The 20,385-nt window shown below is 39.4% G+C and overlaps 2 protein-coding genes across 2 annotated transcripts; one reads left to right on the top strand and one right to left on the bottom strand.

Moving 5' to 3' along the window:
- Positions 1 to 474: 474 nt before the first annotated feature.
- zdhhc8a (zinc finger DHHC-type palmitoyltransferase 8a) lies at positions 475 to 15,938 on the bottom strand. The gene is made up of 10 exons (XM_047373449.1): positions 15,617 to 15,938; positions 6,495 to 6,616; positions 6,234 to 6,391; positions 5,743 to 5,915; positions 5,545 to 5,647; positions 4,181 to 4,272; positions 3,949 to 4,078; positions 3,719 to 3,833; positions 2,280 to 2,392; positions 475 to 2,172 (listed from the first exon to the last, which is right to left on the bottom strand). The coding sequence occupies exons 1-10, from the start codon at positions 15,718 to 15,720 to the stop codon at positions 886 to 888; spliced, it is 2,397 nt and encodes a 798-aa protein (XP_047229405.1). The 5' UTR covers positions 15,721 to 15,938; the 3' UTR covers positions 475 to 885.
- Positions 15,939 to 16,639: 701 nt separating this feature from the next.
- On the top strand, positions 16,640 to 17,758 carry LOC124873037 (rhodopsin). Its single transcript, XM_047373514.1, has one exon. It carries the CDS (start codon positions 16,640 to 16,642, stop codon positions 17,756 to 17,758), a length of 1,119 nt encoding a protein of 372 aa, XP_047229470.1.
- The last annotated feature ends 2,627 nt before the right edge of the window (positions 17,759 to 20,385 follow it).

Genomic DNA, 20,385 nt, shown 5'->3' with positions numbered 1-20,385 from the left:
TGTTTCACTGTGGATAATGCATTCTCTTACCAGCTTCAGGCTGCATCTTCACAAGATCCTTTGCTTTAGTGCTAGGATTGAAACACATTTGACTCCCAAAAGATGTTGATCTCCGGGAAACAGAAGCCATCTTCTTCCTGGACAGTGTTTTGATTGGACATTCCCACGATTTTTACACTTGAATGTAATTGGTTGAACACCTGGAAATTATACCCAAGGATGAACCAGACTTGCAAATTCTCCTGATAGAAACAATAAGTCTGATTTAATGTCAGACAGAGAGAAAAAAATGGTTGTGTCATTTTGTTTTACAGTGTATGTAAATTTCTGGTTTCAACTGTAAATGGATACAATTTCTATTTCTTTGATCAATTATTATTTTGCCATTTGAACACACCTTTTCTGTGGCCATGCCTTCAGAGGAACCGGTAGAAAGTCATGATTCACATCCCCAAATAACACAAAAACTGAAAATGAAATTACAAAATAAGTTTATTTGTAGAAATAACTACAAAATGTATATTAAACAATTTTCTGAAGGGTATGAGACAAATTGGATGATAAGGTTTGACAAATTTTCACAATATCAAACTCGAATAAACAGATAATATTCAATTTGTATCTGTTATTTAGCTCTTCTGCTTTGATTTAGTCATTAGTGCTTCCTGTTTCCCTATAAGTAGGAGGCACAGATATCCTGAGATTCACAGTTTTTCTGTCGCAACACTTCCAAGTTCATCCCTGTTTGCATTGTGTTGTCCACACATTCTCCCACACAAGAAAGCTCCAAATGGCCTCCTATTTACAAAAGATTCTGAAGCTGAGATAACAGCCTAACGCTGCATGGATGATTCACTCGCGTCGTTGAATACCTGGAATATATTTTTATTTCAGGGCTCCCATGGTGACAGACTCCTTCCCCTCAGAGGGGAAAGGGAGTGAGGAACGCTTTGTCGTGGTGTAGGAAGTGTACGGTGGTGTGGGATAGGCGCTGGAAGATAAACGGGGCAGTGTGGATGTGGAGGACGGTGGGCCCTGGGTGTGTCTCTCAGGAGGACAGTAGGCGGGGGACGAAGAGCGTCCCTTACTTTGCAGGCTGCTGCTGCTGCACTGCAGAGGGGTGCTGGACGTTTTCGGACCACGGGTCAGGGATGACGTGGAGGAGCTGGAGAGAGCCGAGGTCCTCATGCCATATCCCAGAATGCCTGTACTCATCAGGAACTCCCTGGAGCCGTAGGCTGGTGGCGTTGGTCCACGTGAACCTGGAGGTCGAATGTTGTCTGGCGGTAGGCTTCTCCTGCTGGGAATGTCGTAGACCCCAACATCTGGGCCGTAGAGCACCTGGGATCTGGCGTTGAGGCGGAGCATCCTCTCCCTCTCTTCCTGCTCCCGTCTCTCCTGGATAGAAGCCATGATTGTCTTTGAAAAGTTGTCATAATGTGCAGCGGCGGACATTGGAAGTGTCACATCATGTGGATAGAGATCTCTAAGGTTGTCTTGAAGACCTTGAGAAGTCATATCTCGCATCACCAGACCTGGAGGGGGAATGGCTCTAGATGTCATGCTCTGGGATTGAAGGTCTCTTGTGATAAATCCCTGATAGGCAGGAGAAGAGTCTCTCTGAAGGAAACCAGGCAAAGACGGTGAGGGATCTCTTGAGGTGGAATCTCGAGGTTGCGGAGATTGTCTGGCGACTCCCATAAAAACAGGACTGTAAGAGTGAGGGGGTGGACACTGCACAGCACCATCTGTGCCCAGAGCCATAAAGTGAGAGTGAAAGCTGATTCCAGGAGCCCCTCTTTGGGCCATGAAGTGAGGGTCTGCAGGGTTGACGAGGTTATAAGAGGGTTTGCCACTGCCGCTGCTGCCGCACTGGTTGGCCAACAGACTGGAAGTAGTGATGATCCCAGCAGGGGAACTGGATCCCAGGCCATCGGGGTTCATTGAAAGAAGCTGGGATTTGCTGCCATTGCGGCTGCTGTGTTTTAGGGTGAGGGAGCGAGAGCTGAGCGTCAGAGAGTTGAGTTGCAGAGAGCTGGAGACTGTACAGGGCTGAAGGGAAGTTTGGACAGACACACTGGCCTGATGGCTGCCTCTCACAGGGCTTTCTCTGGTGTCAGAGCACAGGTCAGGACCTTTGTTGTTGCCTTGCTGCTCTGATGCCTTCAGCAGCTGTGTATCACAACACAAAACACACAGCACTGTCTGTCAGGCACCAATCAAAACCATGATCAGTATACAAAGAAATATTTCCTTATTTAAAGACTGAAAAAAGTCACCTGCTCTGGAGGAATGGGTGAAGATCCTCTGGAGATGGCCTCTAGAACCGGCCGTAACTGTGGCACAGTCGGAATAGAAACAGGAATGATGGATTTGGTGTGATGTCCCACATCTGAAAAAAGTTTATTTTAGGATTAATAGCGTATTGTCTGCAAAAATCTGCAACTACATTTTTAACAATGACACTTTTCAGGTTTTTAGCAATAAGGGTTGCATCCTATTCTTATTGAAGACACGTAAAACGTCCCATTGGACAAATAAATCTTTCTTCGCACAAACACAGTACCTTTCAAACGTGCTCCTTCATCTTAACTTTTCCTCATTTTGTCTAGTTACAGTAACATTTGACAACTAACTATAGAGTGTCAGTAAAAAATAATTTTCAAGTCTTGCCGCAAATTCTTTACTGGATTTACGTCTAGACTTTGACCGGACCATTCACATGAATATGCTTCAACCTAAATCAGAGGTTCAGGATCCTGGTCCTCAGGGCCCACTGTCGTTTATGTGTTAGATATGTCTCCGCTCCAGCACAACTGATTAAATTGCATGACGTCCTCATCATGCCATCAAGTCCTGCAGAAGCCTGGTAATTACTCATTTATTTAAGACTGCTCTACAGTAGCAGGGAAACACCTAAAACATGCAGACGAGTAGGTTGTGAGGACCAGGGTTGAGAACCAATTATCTAAATCATTCCATTCCACTGAAAGGTGAATCTTTGCCTCAGCCTCAAGTCTTTGGCAGCCTGTGGCTGCCCGTTTTTTTTTTTCCAGGATCGTCATTGTAACTCCAATCATTCTTCTTCTATCAATTTTAACCAGCACCCCTGTCTCTACTGTGCCCACAGCATGATGTTGCCAGCACCATGTTTCACTGTGGAGAAGGCACCTAGTGTTTTGCAGGTAGGGCAGATTGGTTAGTTGGTCTAATTTGACCGGAGCTACTTCTTCCACATGGGCGTCACTTCTTTCACTCTAGATGTTTTTTTTTATAACCTAAGCCTTCTTCAAAATCCACAACTCCTGACCTGTCTGCTGTGTTTCTTGGTGTTCACAATGTTCTATATTTACTAAAGTTCTCTAATGTTTTATAATCATAGGTGATTTCTGAGGGCAGTTGGTTGCACTGGATTTTATTTAGGCCTAGCAGAGTAAAGGGAGCTAAATATAAATGTATGCCACACTTTTCACATTATTATTTGTGCAAACGTTTAAAATTCATGGATCATTTTCCTTCCACTTTGAAATTGTGCACTACTTTTTGTTAGTCTATCACAAAAAAATTCCAACAAAACACATTGCGAAAGAGAGTATATAAAGCGCGTATTGGTACTTCTGCAAAGTACTGCAAGTTATTAAACCTTTAAAAAAAACTATCTAGAGAGCTGCATCTTATCAGAGGTTATGTTGCATGTGTGTTTGTAATTCCAGCGCACCATCCATGACAGCAAGTTGGCTTTTCAGCAGACTGCGATCTGGTTTTGGAGGCAGCGGCGGCGGATTTTGAAACTGTTTGATGTCTGACAGTTCGACAGCTCCAGCTGAGGATTGCTGGAGAGAGAAATAAACAAACATAGAGATGTGAGGGATACATCTCATATCTCTTGACAGCTGAGGTCAAAGTCCTTAGACGATGTGCTTGAAATACTTAACTGCTTGCGCATACCTTATTTTGTATTGCTAGACTTTGTATCCCATTATCCCTGACTTTCACCAGCATCTGCCTGTTGACCTCTGGCCTCAGGAATGGAGGCTGCACATGGATGGCTGTTTTCTTGCAGGGCCTTGATGTGTAACTGGTCACCCAAAACAGAAAGATAAACCAAAGATGCAGTGATCAAGGTATATGGCTGCTAAGAAAGAGGGAGATTAGGCAAGAAAAATATATTTTTTTATACTTTGGTGAAATGGGGCTGCAAACCAGATACTGCATGTTGCTACAACAACCGCGTGTAAAAGGGTTTATTCCTCCTTGGAACTTGCCAGTTACCTGTGGGAGCATCCAGAGAGACATTTAGGTGTTGTGCAGTTGAGAACACAAACAGTGCTTTCCAAAAGTATACACATCCTCTGAAAATGTTCAAATGTTGTCATGTACTAGGTTTTAATTTTCTGATTTTCTTGCAATTGATCATTTGAAAAGTGTGATGTGCAGTTGTATTCAGCCCCCCTGAATCAATTCTTTGCAGAAATCCTTCACTGTATTGCTGCCACTCTTCTGGGGTTTTTATCTACCAGCTTATGCATTTAGAAACTAAAATATTTACAAGTACTTCTTTGCAAAATGAGGCTGAGTCAGATGGGATATATTGCACACTGGGAACAAGTGTTATAGTACTGACAGATTCTGCATAGAATTTTGGTCTGGACTTTGACTGGGTCATTCTAACATGTGAATATGTTTTGATCTAAAACATTTAATTGCAGCTCTGGCTGCATAATTTGGGTTGCTGTCCTGCTGGAAGGTGAACCTCTAAAACAATCTCAAATCTTCGGTAGCATTTAAACCATTGTCCTGTGTTTAGTTCCATTCATCTTCTGATCAACTCTTACCAACTTCCACGTCCCTGCTGCCGAGACACATCCCTACAGCATGATGCTGCCACCACTATGCTTCACTGTGGTGCAGTGTGTTCAGGTTCTCAAGCACATAGTGGTTTTCATATAGGCTTGAAAGTTAAGTTTAGGTCTTATCTGACCAGATCACTCCTAAATAAAGACTGGGACAGAGTCTCCCACCTGAACAGTGGAATCTTTGCAGCTTCTCCAGAGTTACCATGGGCCTCTTGGCTGCTTCTCTAAATAATGTTTTCTTTGTCCAGCCTGTCAGTTTAGGTGGAGGGTCATCTCTTGTTAGATTTGAAAACCCTTCATTTTCAGATAATGAATGAAACAGTGCTCTGTAAGTTGTCCAAATCTTGGGATATTGTTAACTAGTTTAAAACTTCTCCACAACTTCATTTCTGACCTTTCTGCTGTTTTCACGACCTCTGAGGACTGCACAAAACATGTGGATTTATACTTAAATTATATAACATGGGGTTCTATTCACTTGTTAAGTGACTCCTGGAGGCAATCATTCAAACTGGAAATAATATGGGGGTATCGGAGTGAAGTAGGCAGAGGCAGACTTGAAAAAACATGTTTTTCTTCTATTTCACAATTCGGTGTACGTCTGTCGCAAAAATGCCACTGGATACTCTTGCAAGACTCTGTATCTTACAAGATTAATGCTCAAGATTCTGCTCTGAAAACCCCTCACTTGTTCGTTAGTTGTTCGACCTCTGGACACCAGGTACAAGTGGAAACCAGTGAGACCGAGGACGGGTATCAGAAACAAGCCTGATATACTGATCACTACTAAACTAAAAAGAAAACTGTTAAGGAAAACTTCTTAAAATTGGCACAAATACAAATATAAGCACAGATAGACAGAAAGAAAGGCTTGTCACAAGGATACGTGATGAGGCAATGCAGCTTCCATAAATCATCCATGTGGTGCAGGACATAAATGAGGCCAAAGGTGAACACAGCGATCATGTGAACGGTGAGAGACAAGAGAAATAGAAAGAAGTAGCGGTAGTTTCGTCTCCCAATGCAGTTGTTCACCCATGGACAGTGATGGTCAAAATCCTAGGGAAAGATTAAAGAAATCTGTTATGTTTAATCAAAAACTATTCCTTTGAACCTTGTCGAATATCCACTCTACTTTCTAAATATAGTTTGGTTTTTCAAATAGTTTTTCTACTGAAATAAAGAATCTGAGAAAAGGATTTACATGATGAACGAGATCTCACCCTCTGTCCATCACTCATCCTGTAAAAATCTACTTTACACCGCTGCAATTACTCTTTTTTTTTTTTCTCTGAAGCTCTCTAATTTCTCTAATCCTAATCTGTAGTTCCATTTTTTATTACTGTCAGTGTTGAATCTTTTTCAGTGTGCCCTCACCTCCACACAGTGATCACAGACGCTGCAGTGGGAGCAGCGTGGAGGTCTGTAGAAGTGGCACGATGCACACCACTTCATCCTCACCTGGACACCCTTTACATCTACGTTTTTGTACAACGGAGCGCGGAATTCGTCCTCCTTGTCTTCATCCTCGCCAGCTAAAAAAAAACCACATAAAATCTAATAAATTAATGTTTGCAACAAAAAAAAAGACATGATTATCTCCCAGGCTGGAGAAGTAACAGGAGTTTGATTACTGACCTACAGGGAGAACCCCGGCATCCATGAAGGTGGTCATAGTGAAGTTGGCAAGAACGCAAAGAAAAAGGATGGCACAGCATGGTGGCACAGCGGGACAGATGGTCACAGCCAGCCACGGGCATCTGAAGGTACACACAGACACACACACACACATGCACACACACACACGCACACACACACACAAGAGGAAGTAAAGCACCCGCTGAAAATAAGAGTTTTAGTCCGTCCCTTAGAGGCTAGAAAATCAAGGCAACAGTAAGGACTTCACAGGATCATCTCCATCCTATTCATTATGATGGGCACTGTGGATCACAAAAGTAATTGTTTACAGTGAGAGATAAGCATGTATTAGCGTGTGTTCACCAGTAACAACAGCAAGGGATTAAATAAGGAGGTCTCTATAAGCTGCAAGCTGAGACAAAGTCTCCCTCAATGAAGGTAACACAAAAGGGCTGACATTTTTATCAGTTATCAAAGACACATTTAGTTTACATATGGCCTGCAAAATGTTTCAACCTTAGAAACTTTCAATGGGAATTCAATGGAATTAACAGGATTTTTAAGGAATAAACCCTGATATTTAAATGAATGAAGATAGACTCTTATCAGGGACTTTAAATATAGCTGGGGAAAACATATTTTTCAGCATAATCTAGACTTAAACAACCAGTTTTCATGCGGCTATGCACAACTATATCTATGCTCCTCCATAATCAGGCACATATAATAGACAGCTAAGTGCAGGGGCAGCACGCGTCCTACAAGCACAGTGCAGACGCACAAGAGGAATTTTGGAATCCTGGGCTATTAAGACCATATTTCGCATGGAAGATGTGGATGAGGCCCAGAAGGAGGTCACTGCATGAAACCAAATGGCAAAAATGCCAAAGCTAGGCTCGAAAATTTTAGAGTAGATGCTTGACGATTTAAGAGTTGAATAGCACTTTTTTGATGAAGCAAGGGATCAATTCATTTTGAAAATTCTGAATGGGACTTTATGATTAAATGTTTTTTTCAGGGGGTATATAACTTATCTTGAATGGGTGGGGTTGAGTAATGAGTTATATTTTACTTTACCGTCATGTTTTTGTTGCTCAGTGAAAGAACTGATTGTTCAATGAATACATTTAAGTGTAATACATTCCTACTTACAGATAACTGTAATGTTTTTCCCATTATATTATTTTGCCAAAATAAAAATGTTTTATGAAAAAACATAATATGTATGAAAATATAAATATCTGGATATGATACAGATTGCTTCAGTTCACCCTCATTTCCAGCTAATTTCATTGAATTCCCATCAACCTCACGGAAGGTTTCTGGGAATTATCAAAGATTTTCTGCAACCCTTTTTACATTGAATTCCAAATAGTTTTATACAGAATGACAGATAGAGTATGTAAAATAGTTTATGATACAACAGGAAGTTGTTTGGCATTGTCTTGCTGAAAATGGTCAGGATGATGCCTAAAAAGTCATGTTGCGTCCTGCTGTCAGAGCCTTAAAACTGTGCACCAATAAAAACACAATCATCTTTTATTCTTTATTTTTAATGATGATGTGTTCAAAATGTAACATTTTTGTCCATTAAAAGCAATGTTTTCTCTTTATATTAGCTCATCTCACAATTACACTTAGTTAAGGCAGCAGTGTTTAAGGATCTTATAGTACAATTTTACGTTTTTCCTGCAGGGTTGGATTTTAACCAGGATGTGATGGACTAGTGACCTGTCCAGTAGGTACCCCTCCTTTTGCCCATTAGAGATAGGCACCTACACCCACAACCCAGCAAGGATTAATTGGATGAGACAGAAGATGGAGTGAGTTTTTCTAGTTTCTTGGGTCTTTTATTGATGTTGAAAGGATTCTTTTAAATTTCAAGGTTGAGATCCCATTTATTTCTGAAAACAAATGACTGAATTATATTAGAATAAGGATTATTATATTAACACAATAATTCAGAAAATCGAGAAAATATAAGTGAATAAAAATGAGCAAATCCACATGAAATGCTCTAGGATCTCACACTAAAGTTTGAAGAATGGCTCAGTCACAGCAATTTGATTATTGCTATTCTTTTATTAGTCCATACATGAAAAGGTAAACAGCTACACAGGTTTAGGCCATCCCCTACAAAGTCCTGGACCCTTTATTTTTTTATCAAGACATTTTTAATAAAACAAAAGTTGAAATTATTTAGTTGTTAAAATATTTGACAGATGTTGCACATTTAATTTAATAGCATTTAAAAGTTAATGGTGTGTTTTTATCACTTACTAAAACGCACTGTATCTTATCTTGCCGAGTATGTTGGAGTATTTAAAAGAATGTTTTATTTGGGTCCAAACATGGACAAATTAAGCACATTTTGGGAAACATCATGTCATCATGTATATAGAATATGCATATTGCTTTTTAAGCACCCAGTTACATATATAGTATATTTAATTTGTATTAGGATGGAAGGTGCAGATTTTTCATATCATTTCATTTTTACTGTGGCGTTTGTAGTCTCATTTTTGTTCATTTTCCTTACTTAATGATCACACGACCATCCTGGACTGAAAGTTCAATGATCTATACACAGTCTACTGAGGCCCCATAGTGGTCAAAAAATTGTAAGTTGAATTACTCATGAAGATACGTCAAATCTTCCACCTTTCCAGGGATTCAGGTGAGTGAGTCTTTGTCAGTGCAGACAGACCATCTGAAAACTGCTGCAGAAAATTAAAACACAAAATTTTAGGCTTATTGCTGTGATGTTTGAATAGCATTTACAAAAATATCACAGCAGAGATGGAATGTGCGCTATATGGCATCTCTAATTTTCAAATTTGATGCATTAAATTTTTCAACATGTCCAAATCTGGCTGGAGAGCAAATTACATTTGCTATAGTATCAGATAAACTTAAGCCTGGATATGTTTGTAAGGCATTAAAGTGCAAGAGGCATATTAGGAGCTGAACGTTTGGATGAATAGATGGCTGGATCACAGATGGCATTGTATTAAGGACCAAATCAGGAATTTTCAGAAACTATTAAACGTGGCATTTGTGTAAAATTAAAAATGTCTATGATTTATCTTTTCCATCAATCCAGAGTGTGTGTGCTCAGTTCTACTGAACAAGTCTATCTCTCCAGTGTGAGATCAGAAGGAGGCCAGTCTAATCAGGTTACAGTCAAAGACAGAGGACAAGAATTGCTGGATTATATAAACAGACTTTAATTAACCTATATACATTGGGTGCTCTGTTTTTTATTGCATTGATTTTACTACTGGCTCAGACCCTATATATTTATCTGTGTTTCTTTTCTAGCTGAAGCCAGTAAAGGAGCTACTGTTACTTTTTCTTTAACATAGAAACATACTCCTGGAATATTGCTCCTGTAGGTTTTTTTTTGTTGTTGTTATTGTTCTTTTGTCTTCTTAAACCCCCAGTCAGCATTTGACTGCTCACACTGAGCTAGGTGATGCTGAAGGGTTCTTCCTCTTAAAAGTGAATTCTCCTCTCCAATGTTTCCGCATGCATGCTCAGTATGAAGGACTACAGCAAGATTAATAACTCAATGCAATCAACTGTACTCTCTTTCAGGAGAAAGAGGGATTGCTACTAAGTGAGTAACAAGATTCAGTTGACTGGGTTTCCTTTGATAAAAAAAAACGTTTTACCAAAAGAAATAAACTGAACTTGACTGCAGGGCTTTTTAAGTAGAATTGAATTGGAATGTACCTAAATGACTCTGAATCTGTCAATATGATTGGATTTTGTAAAATGTCTTTATTTGTTGTGAATTTGTGCTTTATAAAACCTATTTGAATTAAACTGAATTAAACTTTCAGTAAAAACTACTCAGTTTAGTACTGTATCTTTTAAAATCGATATCATCTAAAGAATAATTAGCATTTTCCACACCTGACAAGAAATTTGTGCCAAATCAATTAATCTACCAACACAACAATGCTCACTTGTGTCACATTAATTAACAGGCTGCATAATCTTGTGGGGATGTCTGCTTCTCCTTTAAAATTGTTTACATTTTTCCTTTCAGTCAGATCCCATCAGCCTTTTTTGTGGAGTCCCTCAGAGTTCTGTTTTAAGACCAGTCCTGTTTCTGCTATCCATACCCCCTTTTTGCCAGATTAAAAAAATATATATAAGAACATCTCTTATCACTTTATGCAGATGACATCCAGCTGTACTGCTCCTTTAACAAATCAGAGCTACATCAATTGTCAAATCCCTGGGATTGTTTGTCAGATGTTAAGAGGTGACAATTATCTTCAGTTTAATTCTAAAGACAATGAATGTGCGTATATTTGTCCTGGCAGCAGATTGGCCATTAATATTCAGCTTTCCAGTCTAGTCTGAGTAAAATAGTCATTGTGTTTGATCCGTTCGTGTCACTAAGCAATCACACAAAGTAACTGATTAAAATTTGTTTCTTTCAGTTCAATTCAATTCAGTTTATTTATATAGCACCAATTCACAACACATGTCGTCTCAAGGCACTTCACAAAAGTCAGGTACATACATTCCATATTAATCCTAACCATTGAACAGTGCAATCAGATTCAGTTATTTATTCAGTTGAGAAATGTTTAAAAAATCAGAAGGCTGGTGTGAAGACATGAATTAGAGATGATCATTAATGCTTTTGTTTCTTCACTTTTAAATTACTGCAATGGGCTTTTTAACTGTCAATAAAAAAATTACCTAGATCTTCTTCAAGACTCTGCAGGGAGACTCCTAACAAAAGCCAACAAAATGATACGTCACTGCTGTATTACGGCTTCTGCACTGTTACTTTCAGAGTTCACTTTGAAATTGTGTTGCTAACCTTTTTGGTATTGCAATGTCAAACTCCTAATTACATCCATGACCTGTCAAAGTTTTACATATCAAGTCAGAACCTCAGATCAACTATCCGCAAACTACTGTTAGTTTCTCTAACCCATTTTAAGCCTCAACTGTCAGACAAGCTTTTAGTTTTTTTTTATGTATTCTGTATTTTTAATTGAACAAACAATAGTACTTCTTTGCAATCTGTTTTATCTGACCATTTTAATAACCTTTGAGCTTAAGATGATTGACCTGCCACTCGAAAGTGCCTCGTGAAGACATTTGCAGTGATCTTGAGACATGTAAATAAACCAAAATGAATTAGATTGGAGTGGTAGAATCATATCCTTTGCTTCATATTTCATCCCCAGTGCAGCTGACATGTCCAAACCCTGCATGGGGCTTGTTTTATACAGTAGGGGGAGGGGTCCCTGCCCCTCTACAAAGACGCGCCTGCTGCTGAGGCCATGCCAGCTGCAAACACAGTAATCCCTAGATTATAAAATTTGGATTACAGACCATTTCTACTTGTCCTGTGCATTGTGGATTCCTCACATTAGATGCTGAGCACAGGGAGAGCATGCAGGGTCCACCCGCTTTTATTTTTGAACTTTATTTTCTCCTAACAATCTGCACCTTTTCCCAACTTTTGCTGATTTTAAAGGAGCCCCTCAGAGACACTGTATGATTTCTTTGTAGATCAATGGCCTTGTGTCCATCTTCCTTTCACTACTTGTGTCAATGACATACAGTATTAATATTTCAAAATTACAATAACCTGCAGCTGCAACAAAGCTTTCACTGATCTGCATAGAACAAAACACTATCTGAAATTTTTGTGTAAATAGAGTTTATTTCAGCTTTTATTTTTTTGATCTAAAAATTAATACAGTGTGGTTGCCTCCATTGGCTGGTCTGAGACCATCTGGAGACAGTTCATTACGCAGCTGGACAAGCCCTACCTAATGAAACGGCACGGACAGAGCTCTAATAAATCACGCCGAACGGTAAGCTGCTCTGCAATCTGCACGCTGGCCTCATACCCTCATCAGTGGGTCAGTGGCGCAGCAGACGCCACCACGCGAGGCCGGTCAAGTTGACTGAGTCTGAGAATCCATTTGTGAAATGCTGTAATAATAGGTAATGTTACAGACCGGCATCAGTGCATTTAATCAAAATTACAGAAATCTGAGTGAAACTGTGCATTAAAAATAGAGTTTGTTTTGATGCCAGCCATTTGAGCATCAGGTCTTCAAAAAAACTGCAGAAATATGTGTTTTAACTAGAAAGTGTTGCAAATAAATAGTTTACTCCATTCATTTAAAATATTCCGCATTTACTGACAGTGATTTCATTTATTTAAGAAACTAGCAGACTCTTAATGGAGGAACAAATAATATTCTATGATAATAAAACAAATCACTGCTGATTTTAATCCACTCAGGGATTTTACAGACTTACATGGTCTGTTGTAACCATTAGCTAATGGAGGTAATAATAGCTATTGTTGGCTAGCTTTATATACTGAATGCAGACATCATGTAGTGCCATAACCTTGTTACACTAATCCATTATGTAGAGAATATCTTTGCATTTCCTATAACATCATTAGAATTGGTCACAGTTTTATATGCATTAAATTTCATGCATTTTACAACAAAACTAACCTCTGATTGCTCAAATTTTCCCACTTGACAAACTAAATTTCGTTATCTAGGTAGACAGGTTACAGGTTTTCCATTGATGTGGCATGCCAGGGTTGAAAAATGAACCACACCTAAATGGAAATGTTTTTTCCGAACAAACGTTAACGTCACGGAGGAACAAAAGCAGGAAATCACACACTGATGGATGTTATTATACCACGGAGGACAAAAAAGCCTTGTTGAAGTGAAGCTGAAGGTTGTTCTTTGACTTTCCCAAACCTGCGGCATCCAAGAAAAGCTACTTTGAAGCTTACATACTCACACTACTAATGCTAAAACAGAACTGCTGACAATCATAGCTGCATGGGTATTACAGGGGAAAAAGATGGGGCGGATCGATTTTTATGCAAAATATCCCTGCAGGTCTTATTTTTGCGGGAATTCAAGTGTGACTTGAAGGCTGAAATTATGTCGATGTAGACATTTGAGTTGCAAATACTCATGTAAATGTACATATTCACATGAATATTCACACTCTGCAGGAAGTAAATAAAGTGCAATGGATGCATACCTTTGCGTTGAGTAAAAACTGCCTTGTATGTGCCTCTGATTCACAGCAACACAAATAAAAGCAAATTCAATTCTACTCTAATGTGCTCCCATGTTGTGAAGCGTTCGAGCCTTTGTGATTGAATGGATGCAGATCTTTGTGAGCCCAAATATTTAACAGTTAGTTGTTCATCTCAGAAAAGTATGTGATCAAATGAATTTTTTAACAAGCTGCAGATAATATTGAGTATATGACAGCAAAGAGGGCCCAGCGGGGGATAGTAAAGGTCACTGAAGTGTCCCTACTGTCAGAGTAGGCTCTACTACACTGCTTTCTAAATATATATATATAAATCTATAAAACCTAATAAATAAATATAAATGTAGAGCTCCTGTGAGATGACTATCAATTATTTGAATTTTTTTTTTACTTTTTCAGGCTCTAGTGGCCTTTATGTTTCAATTTTCCCAAAAGTAAAGTGACAGGAAATAAGGGTGGAGAGAGGAGGGAGGACATGCAGTAAACATCAACAGCCCGGGACAACCCACGACAGCCTGTATAAAGGACTAAGGCCTCCATACATGGGTCGCGCACCATACCTCTGTGCCACTGCTGCACCCACAAACATTTTCTCCAGAAATATTTATGATGAAGGTCAATATTAATAGAATTTCAGGCTAAATTTCTGAAATTTCAGGAGGCAAACAACTGACCCAGTGGAGAAGAGCTTCTACAAGGATGTCAGTGAAACAGCAGAGTGTTGAACGACACATCAATCAGTTTGCTTCATCAACTTACTGTCACTGTCTTACATAGCCACACATAGAGGATCAGTTGATTTTCACCTGCAGGGTTTCGCTCATCTACAAAAATTAAATTAATAAAACCTGTAATTTTAGCTCAAATGCAAACCCAGGTTGCGGGAGAAGCAGAGTCACTGCTTCATTCAATCATTTGTAGCGTCCGGGATTTGTTGGTGTAGCACTGACATTCCAGTTAAGTAGTCTTTTCAATCGCTCACATCAGCAGGTCATTGATTGTTTTCCTCTCTGAGTGGAAAAGGAGTTCATAGAAGGAGAGTAGTGGGGCTGGTGGGGTGGGAGGTCTCTAAATCTCCAAAGTCTCCAAAGAACTCTCAGGCCTCTGGCTAAAGAATTGCCAACCCAAAGTGAAGCAAAGCTTTCATAGACTATGGTAACAGACTTAATGTGTCTAGAAATTGAAACAATCCAGAGTACTTTTTTTTTATCTATATGGGCATGGCATCTGCCAGAGGATTCTAATCCGCATCCCCCTCCCCTCTCAATCTGGTGTCAGACTACAGTGGAAACGGTACACGGCTGGAGAATACAGGAGAAACTAGGACAGATCGAGCTACAGAGGTCAAGGATCGAGAGAGTGGCACAGAACTTATAATGACGTTAGAGAGGTCAGTCAGAGTACGTCAACATTGGCTTTTAATATAGATAAAATACTTAAAATGCTGCATAAGACTAAGTTAGCAGACTCTTAAGTACAAATGTCCTATTTTTCAGTTTCATCCAAACATTTAAGCCTTTTCTTGCATTTGTCATAAATTAGATGACTTCATTTATCATTTTCAAGCTGTGTATGTGTTTGACCCATCCAGCTGCTAGCTTTATTATTACACATATTACATTTGCTATAGAAGCAAGCCGATGCACTGGTGTTTATTGAGGGGTGGCTTATCCCCTCAAATGTGCTTACTCTGAGTCCTCAGGGTGCACCGGGCAGCCATCCAGACTTCAGCTCAAACTCCCAGCCAACCAGGCCAGATGTTAGGGGTCTGCCATCAAAGTGAAATCAGTGGAAAAATCTAATACATAATTAAAGCAACTTTTACAATATTTTATTGTTCTACATATCAGCCTATATTTGGGCTGTGGAAATAATTTTTAGCCTCTATTTAAATAATAGCTCGAAAGTTGTGATTTTAAGAATAAAAAATGGAAAAATGCATTCTGACTTTAAGCTGGATGGTTGAATATAGGCTACTGCGCAGGAATAGCAGGAGCACGCTAACAGAGCGTTTTAAACACTGTTAATTCTATCGCGCTCACGTAAAGACGAAGAACATGGACGTGGAGCCGACCAGGAGGCAGGCGGCCGTGCACACCGGGATGAAGGCGCTGGGCTTCAGCGAGTCGGCGCCGCTGGCGGGCATCCTGTCCTCTCCGCGCTCATCAGGGTCTCACACCGGCCGAAAGGGTCGCAAACGGTGGCCTGCTTAGCCTCTCATAGAAAGCAGACGGCATGGAAAGTGAATTCATAGTTTAAGGAAGAAAAAATAAAAAAAAAAACGAAAAACCATCCCCGAAAGCCTAAAAGACCCGCAGCTCCGCTGATCGGTCCCGCATCCCGTGCAGACTGTCCAACAGGCAGGCGCACAGATGCGGCTGTACCAGAGGTGGTGCTTCAACTCATGAATGACGTGAAGACACTGACTGAGACCCCCTCCTATGACCCGATAGATAGATAGATAGATAGATAGATAGATAGATAGATAGATAGATAGATAGATAGATAGATAGATAGATAGATAGATAGATAGATAGATAGATAGATAGATAGATAGATAGATAGATAGATAGATAGATAGATAGATAGATAGATAGATAGATAGATAGATAGATAGATAGATAGATAGATAGATAGATAGAAGACAGGAAGAAAGGTTTTAAATCAGGGTTAGGTTACAGTGTACTAAGGTTTGAACATCTCTCAATTCTCTGTACAATTCATCATCTGGAAATGGTAGGAGAATTGTGCAATTGCATTGGTTAAAAGTTTAAGTGAGACCACTTTGACGAGACAGTCTGTTGATCCTTAGTCATAAGAGCTGAGAGGATCTTTTTTCCAGGGTCTGTCAATGTAAGTAGAGGAAGCAACCTGAGGGAGCCTGTCATTAACAAACACGCCTCCCTCTCTCTGAAGACACATGACAGAAGCACATGAAGGAAAGACTCTTCAACCCTGCAGTGGTTGGGCTGGGCTTCTCAGTGCTCGCTATAAATACCTGAAGCTTTCTTCAGACCTTACAACCTGCATAAAACCCTCTAGTCGGTTCCTGACCCAGTGACAGTATGATTGCAGATAAGTTGATTGCACCCATTATCAGAACGGTCATGTTCATTGCAGGGATCCTGGGAAACAACTGGCTGGCGATTACCTCCCTTCCCAAGAGGAAATCTGAAATCCGTACCAATGAGATCCTGTTCATCAACCTAGCTGTGTCCAACCTCATTACCAACTATCTGGTGGACATCCCTGACACAATGACAGGCATTGCTGGCCGATGGTTTTTGGGGGCGACCTTCTGCGCCATCATTCGCTTTTGCGCAGACCTCTCAGAAACCAGCAGCCTCTTCACGACCCTCGTCATCTGCACCTTTTGGCACCAGAAGCTGGTTGGTTCTCTCAAGCGTGGAGGCGCACCAGTGCAGCTGGACAACCTGCGCCTGGTGGGCTGTCTGCTGGCCGGGACCTGGACACTGTCAATTGTCTTCAGCATGCCTCAATTCTTCCTCATCTCATTAGAGCAGATGAATGAGAGTCATGAAGACTGTACAGATGTCTTTCCTGATGAAATTTTCAGGAAAACATTTGAGGTCTTTTTTTTGACTCTGGCTAATGCTTTGCCTGTTGCAGGGATCATGGTTGCAAGCATCCAGATTGTTGTAACTTTGCTTCAAAACCAGAAGCGCATACAAAGCCATTCATCTGATCCAGCAAAGGGGAAAGTTAAAGAAGAAAACCCAGAAAGGTCGACCAGCAGTGCTTCTGCTGAAGACCCCTGTAAAGACCTTAAAGATCTTTCTTCACCAACTCACTCAGGTACAACTAAGCATGTTTCGTCTAGTCTAAATGGAGGGCTGCTGGTTAGGACTCCACAGAGTCCCTTAGCCAACAAAACAGACAGCAGAGCAGAAGCTCGACCAAACCTTTCAAGGCCCAGCCAGATACCTTCTAAGCAGAGTACCAACACAAGCTCTCATGTGAGGGCAGCAAAGAGTGTGGTGGCTGTGGCCACTGTAGTCCTTATCTGTTGGGTGACTCACCTACTTCTGCGCATCATCAATAGCATCCACACTTCATCACTGATGATGGAGCTGGCCAGTTATATCGGAGCCTCCTACACCTGCATCATTCCTTATATATTTCTGCATGGAGTGAAAAAACTTTCTTGCTTATGTCAAATGTAGAAAATTGACAACGTAAGGAAGTATGCTACAACTAGGTACAAAAATATTCATACCCCTGGTAGAGTTAGATCTAAAGTAATCTTTTCATTTTACCAACATGTTTTATCTGTCTGAAAGTAATATTTATGTTTTTGGGTGATCCAACCAGAGTCCCAGCTAGAATCTAATAATCTATGAAAGGAGCTAATGATTAGGGTGATGGCAAGGAGACGTTCCAATCTTAAAGACCTGAAGCTATGCACCAAAGCTAATTATCAAAATACCAGTGGAAACATCGGCTTTAAGAAAATGGTTTCACTGCTGTAATGTTGCACAGATTATTGAAGAGAGCATAAATAATTTTTGGACATACCATGTTTGAAATAAAACAAATAAAAATTGATACATTAGTTTTTTTTAAATAATATTCCAGTTTAATTATCTTTTGAAAGATACCTTTCTCATTTCCTAAAAAACTATCTTAACATAATAAGGATAATTTTAAATCTAAATCTTGCTGGGGATTGAATAATTTTGTGCTCAACTGGACATGTTTGATTAATGCAAAAGCCACTGTTCTGTTCTTCAAAATCTGCTGTAGTGCTGCATAATGTATTTTGGTTCTTCATTTTAAACACATATAACTCAAAAATACTGCACAGCCTAGCATTTCCACTAAAACTATGAAACCAGAGGAGTACAGGGCCTACTCTATCAGACAAAGCTGGAAAATTAGCCTAATTTACTTTAAGGGCTTCCTGCTTCAAATAAGCAGGAACTTGTTTGTTTCGGGTTATTTTTTTATTTTTTTACGTTGTTATTTTTCTTGCAAACCATCTAAACAGGTATCCAAAACAACCAGATTTCAATGCAAACAAATGTAAAATAGATCTTCTGTATGGAGCTCCAAGGGTGCCACAATTTAACACATGACTAAATCATTGAATGATTACTGAACTGTTATTTAAATTATTTAAGATTGTAAGCATTTACATACATCTTTAATTATAACTAATAAATAAAAAAAGTTTATTAATACTATTAGCTAAAGATGTAATACATCAATGACCCACATTTTATTTATCAATGTATTTATTTAAAATCATTATGGATACATTTATGTATTAAATTGACTTCAAATTCAATTAGAATTATGAGACATAAAATTATTTTTTTATGTCTCATAAATGTTGTATTAGTGTGCACAACCAGAAGCTAATACTTTATGGATGCACTTTTTAATTCAAATGACACCTTCAGTCTTCTTGTGTAGAAGTCCTTCAATATCCAAGAACTTGACAGGGCAATATCAGCTAACCTTACCTAGCAAAAGTAAATTGGGAGGACATTTCTTGTTAATAGCCCTCTTGAGGTTACGCTGCAGATTTTCTATCAGATTTAGGTCTCGTCCCCTTGCTGAACCATTTCCAAATGCAAAATGTCCTTCTTCTACGTTGATTTGTATGTACACTTGGACTTGTGATGCTAACAAGTACAATTCATCGTCAGCTAAAACTGACTGATATCTGGAACAGTTTATTTTGTTCTGACAAAAAGTTTTGTTCAGTCAGAAGAAAAGTAACCACAGATCATGATGCTATCACCACCATATTTCACTGTAGTTTGCTGCTCCTTATGTGATGTTCTGTGCTGTTTTTACATTTTAGAACAAAGTTAAAATTTGATTTCATCAGACACATTCTGCCATAAGGTTTCTGGAGATGTTCCCCAGCCCTTGATGTTTCATTTGGAAATTGAACATGACCTTCAACTCTGCTCCTTAGTCTAGGCATGCAGAACAAAACCATTGCTGGTCAGTGTCCCTCAATAATTTCTATCTTGTCTTTTTACCAGTTAAAGAGAACTAGAATATTAGCTGCTGTTTTAATAAAATAGTGGACATTATATCACAAATATTAACCCTGAGCATTTCTGAGAAGTAGTTTGGTTTTTCCAGTCATTTCCAAAAACTACGAAACAGCATAAAGTTGTCTTGAGTCTCTGACATGGTGTAGGGTCATGTTACTGCATCTGTGGCATCTAGACTAACCAGGATCAGCTTTATTTGAACATCTATAACTCTTGCAGTATTCAAGGCTAATGCTAATTTTCCAAAGCTCAGTTTGTGAACTTTGCTATCCATTTTGCTTCCAAAAAGACCAAAACCAAAAAAGGTTTTCGTGCTTAGCTTGGCATTTTATACCAAGTTTAAGAACCACAGGTCTAGTTTAGTTGTTTAGAGATTCAGGAACTGAAATTGCTTTAAACGTTTTAATGATTGTGTTTTAAGTTATTGAATAAAAAACTCAAATATTGATCAAAAATGCATCCGTCCATTTTCTATAGCCGCGTGGTTGGGAGTTGAACCCAGGACCTTCTTACTACAAGGCAACGGTGCTTTCCCATACTTATTCAGACCTGGAAAATGATAAAGGCAAATTTAATACTTTTTATGACTTCATAAAAAGTATGAAGTTTTTGTGTCCTCCTGACTGCTACCTTTGTACAGTAGGATAAACTTGATCTTCTCTAACTCCAAGAAAATCCAGTTAAGAGGCTGGAAATCAAAAATAATTACGGGTGTTTACCCTGAGACTGAAAGCTGTAAATGAATTAAAAGGTGATGAGTTTCTTGTTTGGTTTAACTG

This window comes from Girardinichthys multiradiatus, chromosome 8 (genome assembly GCF_021462225.1).
Source record: "Girardinichthys multiradiatus isolate DD_20200921_A chromosome 8, DD_fGirMul_XY1, whole genome shotgun sequence".
Lineage (NCBI taxonomy): Eukaryota > Metazoa > Chordata > Actinopteri > Cyprinodontiformes > Goodeidae > Girardinichthys > Girardinichthys multiradiatus.
This window is presented reverse-complemented; position numbering and strand designations above follow the sequence as displayed.

Bases quoted from the DNA above. Each gene is read 5' to 3' on its own strand.
- zdhhc8a (XM_047373449.1), bottom strand. From the start codon at position 15,720: ATGCCCGCCAGCGGCGCCGACTCGCTGAAGCCCAGCGCCTTCATCCCG. The intron at 6,617-15,616 runs GTGAGCGCGATA...GTGTACCTTCAG, and splicing joins TCCATGTTCTTCGTCTTTAC to ATGCCCGTGGCTGGCTGTGA. The intron at 4,273-5,544 runs GTGAGGGGTTTT...ATGCTCCCACAG, and splicing joins GTCGAACAACTAACGAACAA to GTAACTGGCAAGTTCCAAGG.
- LOC124873037 (XM_047373514.1), top strand. From the start codon at position 16,640: ATGATTGCAGATAAGTTGATTGCACCCATTATCAGAACGGTCATGTTC.